The 5000-nt window shown below is 35.2% G+C and overlaps 1 protein-coding gene across 18 annotated transcripts in view; it reads left to right on the forward strand.

Moving 5' to 3' along the window:
* Nucleotides 1-5000, forward strand: part of Patronin (calmodulin-regulated spectrin-associated protein patronin) — a 109558-nt gene that overhangs the window by 91734 nt on the left and 12824 nt on the right. For 13 of the 18 annotated variants that reach the window (XM_086543765.1, XM_086543771.1, XM_086543760.1 and 10 more), the window contains 3 exons: nt 3092-3328; nt 3699-3906; nt 4427-4552. In XM_086543765.1, coding sequence (XP_086399891.1) covers nt 3092-3328; nt 3699-3906; nt 4427-4552 — 571 coding nt within the window. The remainder of the gene's footprint in view (nt 1-3091; nt 3329-3698; nt 3907-4426; nt 4553-5000) is intronic. The other 5 variants (XM_086543759.1, XM_086543764.1, XM_086543769.1 and 2 more) reach the window with 2 other exon arrangements.

A 5000-nucleotide genomic window follows, 5' to 3' on the forward strand; every position in this document is an offset into this window, starting at 1 on the left:
TACCCGTCATGCCCCTCACGACCAGACGATATGAAGCTCACGCGGGGCTAAGAGTGAAAAACAGTCACCCAGAGTCGGAGCAGGGAGTTGAGTAAAAAGAAGCCCGCCGATATACCAAGGGTGTAAACTTGGCGGAAATATGTTAATTAACAATATATACCCAAGTACACACCAAGGTTATGTGTAAATAGAAGTCCTATGATTATATGCGAATGTAATAATATAAAACAATCTTCTTGAAGGAGATATCTTGATGTTCTATGACGTCATCCGGAAAGAACGAAATATAGCACTGACGTGATGCCACGGTAACCATAATGAATGGGTTAAGGAGGAAAACTTAGTCTGTTCTGGAGACCAGATCATGTCTGCATATTTCAGATAGAACCCAGATTAAGTATTCTAGCAACTTTCCTGGTAATTTTTCAAATAATAGTGAAACAAATAAATTAGCAAATAGAGTTTATAAGCTTTCCATGTTTTTTCCCCTCATCCTCTGTCCTGAATCCCTTTCTTCTGTATTCCGATTCTCATAATTGTTGAGCTCTTTTCCTTTGTCATTCCCTTGTATTTCTTGTGAAAGAGAATCATTCTCCTTCAAGTGCTACTAGTGTCTGTCGTTGTTTTATTTGCTGTGTTTTTTTTTTAATGTACATATTTGAGAGCTTTACAAAATAAGAGTTTTTTGGTAACATGCTCTTTGTCACTAAAATCAATAGATGCAATATTCCAAAACAAATGTATTGGTAAATACAAAAGAGTTTCGTTTAGACCTTACTGTTACAAGGCAGATAGCCTTAGATATGATTTGAGCAAGACGTTGAATTTCTAATGTAAAGTAAATAATTTTCCTTATTTTTTTTTCCATGATAAACATTGACCCACACATAGAATCCCCATCCCTGAATTTCTTTATGAACCCAGTAGTTTCCGATGGCACATATATATTCTGTGGCAAAATGAGCCCCAACACTGAATGGCATGCTGCATATGGTAAGCCATGATATTCGAATGTCAAAGTGTTTCTACTGGTGTCGTATACTGAATTATTTGCTAAACATAAATTTCATTCATGTAATAGAATCGAAATCATTATTATTATCATCATTGATAAAGCATAGTTAACAAAATTATTAGCTCAGTGTGTTAATGCTTACCTCTGAGCTTGTTTCCCATTCTTAGTGCAATACTAATGTGATTAGTGTAGTATAGCTACACCGTTGATTACATTATGTGACCTGATTATTGTAGAAGTGCAGGGAAAGCATATAAAACATAATTATCAGCATATATACCTCGTAGAAAAAAGGTGTTTTCATCCTCCTTAAAATCAATGTTTCTTTATATAGAATCTAATTCACTTGATCTGAAAATATGGCATTTTTATTACAATATTAGTCTCTTACAAACTTTTTAAAGGCAATAAATGGAAACTATACTCCTTCCATTAAGCAGAAACCCTCAAATCTGGAATTACACATTCAAGCCAATAGTCCTCCATGTGTAAGGTTTAGAGGTTGATATTGTTTGCGAGGTGACACTCTTCATTGAGTTAGAATAGAAGGGGTTTTTGAAGTGCTAGATCTCTCCTGGGGCAATACTGCGCTATATTTCTCAGAGCACTCTACACCCGACCAATTTTATAGAATGCTGAGTTGTGTTGTTTTTTGATAAGTCAAGAATAATGTGTCTATAGAAATGCTAGTAAAAAAATATATACATATGTAACCATGTGAAACGTGTGTATTTAGAGGGATAGATCATGATGCAATAGTAAGTCATCTCGCAGGAGGGAAATATTCCCATGACGTGATAGCACGTCACCCGGCCTGAGTGGGTTAATGAGAATGCCTAATTTTGGAGAGCTCACATGAATACAAGATTAGATACTGGAAGATTTGGAACAGAAGTCCTAACCACTGTCTTTTTTGATAAAATGAGACCAGCCCTATTGTCATTGGTAAAATATTATTTTGATAATTTCTTTCTATTTTGCAAAAATTGCAATTACTAACAAATTTAGATATGCTTTTTGATCTTTCAAGAAATGCACATTTAGTAGGTTAGGGTAAGAGGGAGGAGGATAGGATTGGATAGGATGGGATAGGGCATGGGAGGGTTGGTGGAATGCTTTTTTATTTTGGCCAACTCTTCTCATTTATACATTAGAATATAGAAACTCTTCTCTACTTTTTTTGTGTTTCATCATGCTGTGAGACTTTTAGCAGGTGTGGGTATGCTATGACAGATTATATATAATACCTGTGGTTTATTTTCTATAAAAATATAAGCTGTACACTCAGTGTAATATCACTATCAGGAATTCATGGAAAAAGAATACAAAGTTTGGTGAAACATGTCCTTTATTGTAACATGTATAAAAAAACTATTGACAACTATGAATGCTCCTCTGTCTCACTGCTGGCGCTATTTGGCAAAACAGCCAACACGTCAGTGGCACCTCACATGACTTGCATATGGTCCAGAATGGTCATGGCATTAATGTATTGCTACCTGTCCATAATGGGTCTAAAGGTATTACAAAATAATGACAGACAATGCACTCTAATGATTACCTCCATTTTATCAGAATGTTATTCCATTCAGTGGTTCCTAAGGAAGTCTAATTGATTTATAAAGGTATACAGCTATATTCATCTTTTTTTTTCATTATTTAATAATTATTATATGTTCTGTAATGCAACACAAATTTGATACTACAAGTAAAGTATATGTGATTAGGTAATATATAAGGAATCAAGTTTTATTGGGTAGGTTTTAAGTTTAATTTGTACTTGATTTTACACAATTTGTATAAACATGTAACCTTGATAATAAGAGTGACACTGACCTAAGAATAATCACAATTCCAGACATAGATATTATTTTAAAGATTTTGCAGATTATGATTATTATTATTATTGTTTTTATTTTAATTTTACATTTTTTTTCTTTTTGTATCATGATCTCTAGGATTAGGTGATGTTAAAGTTTTTATTTCTATAGGAGGTATTGAAATGTTATAAGTATAAAAATGTTTTCATGTGTTAGAGAATTTTTTTTAACTTGTATACAAAACTGCCCACCCTAGTCATCTGTGTCTGAGATGGAGAAGAAGAAGGAACGGCTGATGATGCTGTCAATGAAGCGCAAACAGGAGCAAGAGGAGGCCAGACGAAAGAAAGAAATGGAAGCACAAGAAAGAAAGGAAGCAGAGAAGTTCAAAGAAGAAGAAAAACAACGGAAGAAAGAGGAAGAGAAAGCCCGGCGAGAAGTAATACTAGAAAGATACAAGATTAAAAAGGCCATGGAGGAGGCAGAGAAAGAGGTACAATAAGCATATGAAAATATTTAAAAATAGATTGGTTTGATGGAATATAGAATATAATTGTATATTTGTTCTGGTACCACTGATCATTGATGTTTTAATAGAATTGGTGCACAAGGAGCTTAAAACCTCTTACTAAAATAACTTTAAAATATTTCATAAAGTATTTACAAAACTATACCATGAAATATTTCGGGTATCAGAAAGTCTCTTGATACAAAATGCATGATATGATCTGTAATTGCTTTGCTTAGCATGCTGTGCATTGATGTCTTTAACTTTTCTTGGTTCATCTAAAGAAATAAAAAGAAAAAAAATCACATCTGAAATGTCTCAATGTGTTTGTAATGGTCATATTTGGTATACACAGGGCCGATATTATGAACCCCCGCCTGGATTCAACTTGGACCCACCGAGTTCAGCTCCAGGGAAGCAGTCTGTGCGCATGAGGAATAAGCCTGCAGGAAGTAAGCCCCGACCTAAGACAATGGCTCATGCACCGTCAGCCTCAGACAGCGCAGATGGAGTCCTCTCACCTAGCCAGGGAAAAAGAGGAAGCACCCATAACATAGCTGGGGGTAGGTCTCTAATTGTTTAATTTAGTGCTATTTAAAAGTTTGATCAATATTTCAAGAGCTGTCAAAAGTTAATGGAAATGGGTAAGTTTAAAAATGTGTTGTTACTACCACTAGCACAAGCATGCAAGCATGATTGTTATAGTGACTAAAAGTTGTCAGTTTTCAAACCCTTTTCAATAGTTCATTATTGTTAATATATGATTCTCACTTGCAAACTAAACTTCAGAAGCCTTTACCTAGGATAATTGTGCAGTGATCTTTTTTTTTATTTTTTCTAAAGCACAGTGTATAGCATTGTTGATCTAAGCTTGCTGGAGAGTATTGCAAACTGCTTCTACAGCTTTCTTAGGCCTTTCATCCACTGTGATAATGCACTATACATTCTGTCCTATCTCTCCTTTCATTGGATGATTAGCCAATTATCTCAAGCCATTTATTAGGAAAGGCCAGCACTTTGGCATGGCTTGCCGTGTGCACCTGCACATTTGCTTATGTGTGGTGTTGTGTGTGCGTGTTGTAGAAGTTGGGAGGAGAGGCGAGAGCAGCGGACATGGCAGCATGAGAAAGAGCAGCGGGCGCTGGGGGTCATCACACTCCCTTTCACGTGCAGCTGGGTCTCGTGGCTCTTCCAACAGTTTAGCTGGAGGTAACCCTATTCCATTAATTAGAAATAAATTTGCCCTACTTTTTTCTCAAACTTTCGTATTTCTCTCTCTCTCTCTCTCTGCTTTTCATTGTTTTATTATTCATTTGTGTTTATAATCTGTAGATCAGAAGTATTAAGTTTAGATAGAGGCACGTTATCCAATTTTGGGTATACAGTGTAAAAATCAGTAAATATTGACATCATTCCTTGACCTAGACCAGACATTGTATGAAAGCGTATGTAATTTTTATGGTCTTGGAAATGGTGTAATTAACTGATGTTGATAGCTTTAGTAATATCAATTGATGTTCCTCTTACATATGGTTTGCTTAGTTTTAAAGCCCCAACTGCAAAAGGTACTCATACAGGTAAAATGAAATGCTCATGCTATCAAGCTTTATACCATAATTGTAAGTTACTTTATTGATATCTCTGTTTAGCTTGAGTG

Source organism: Penaeus japonicus, unplaced genomic scaffold, assembly GCF_977035675.1.
Source record: "Penaeus japonicus unplaced genomic scaffold, GWHDUDI00000001_assembly GWHDUDI00000014, whole genome shotgun sequence".
NCBI lineage: Eukaryota > Metazoa > Arthropoda > Malacostraca > Decapoda > Penaeidae > Penaeus > Penaeus japonicus.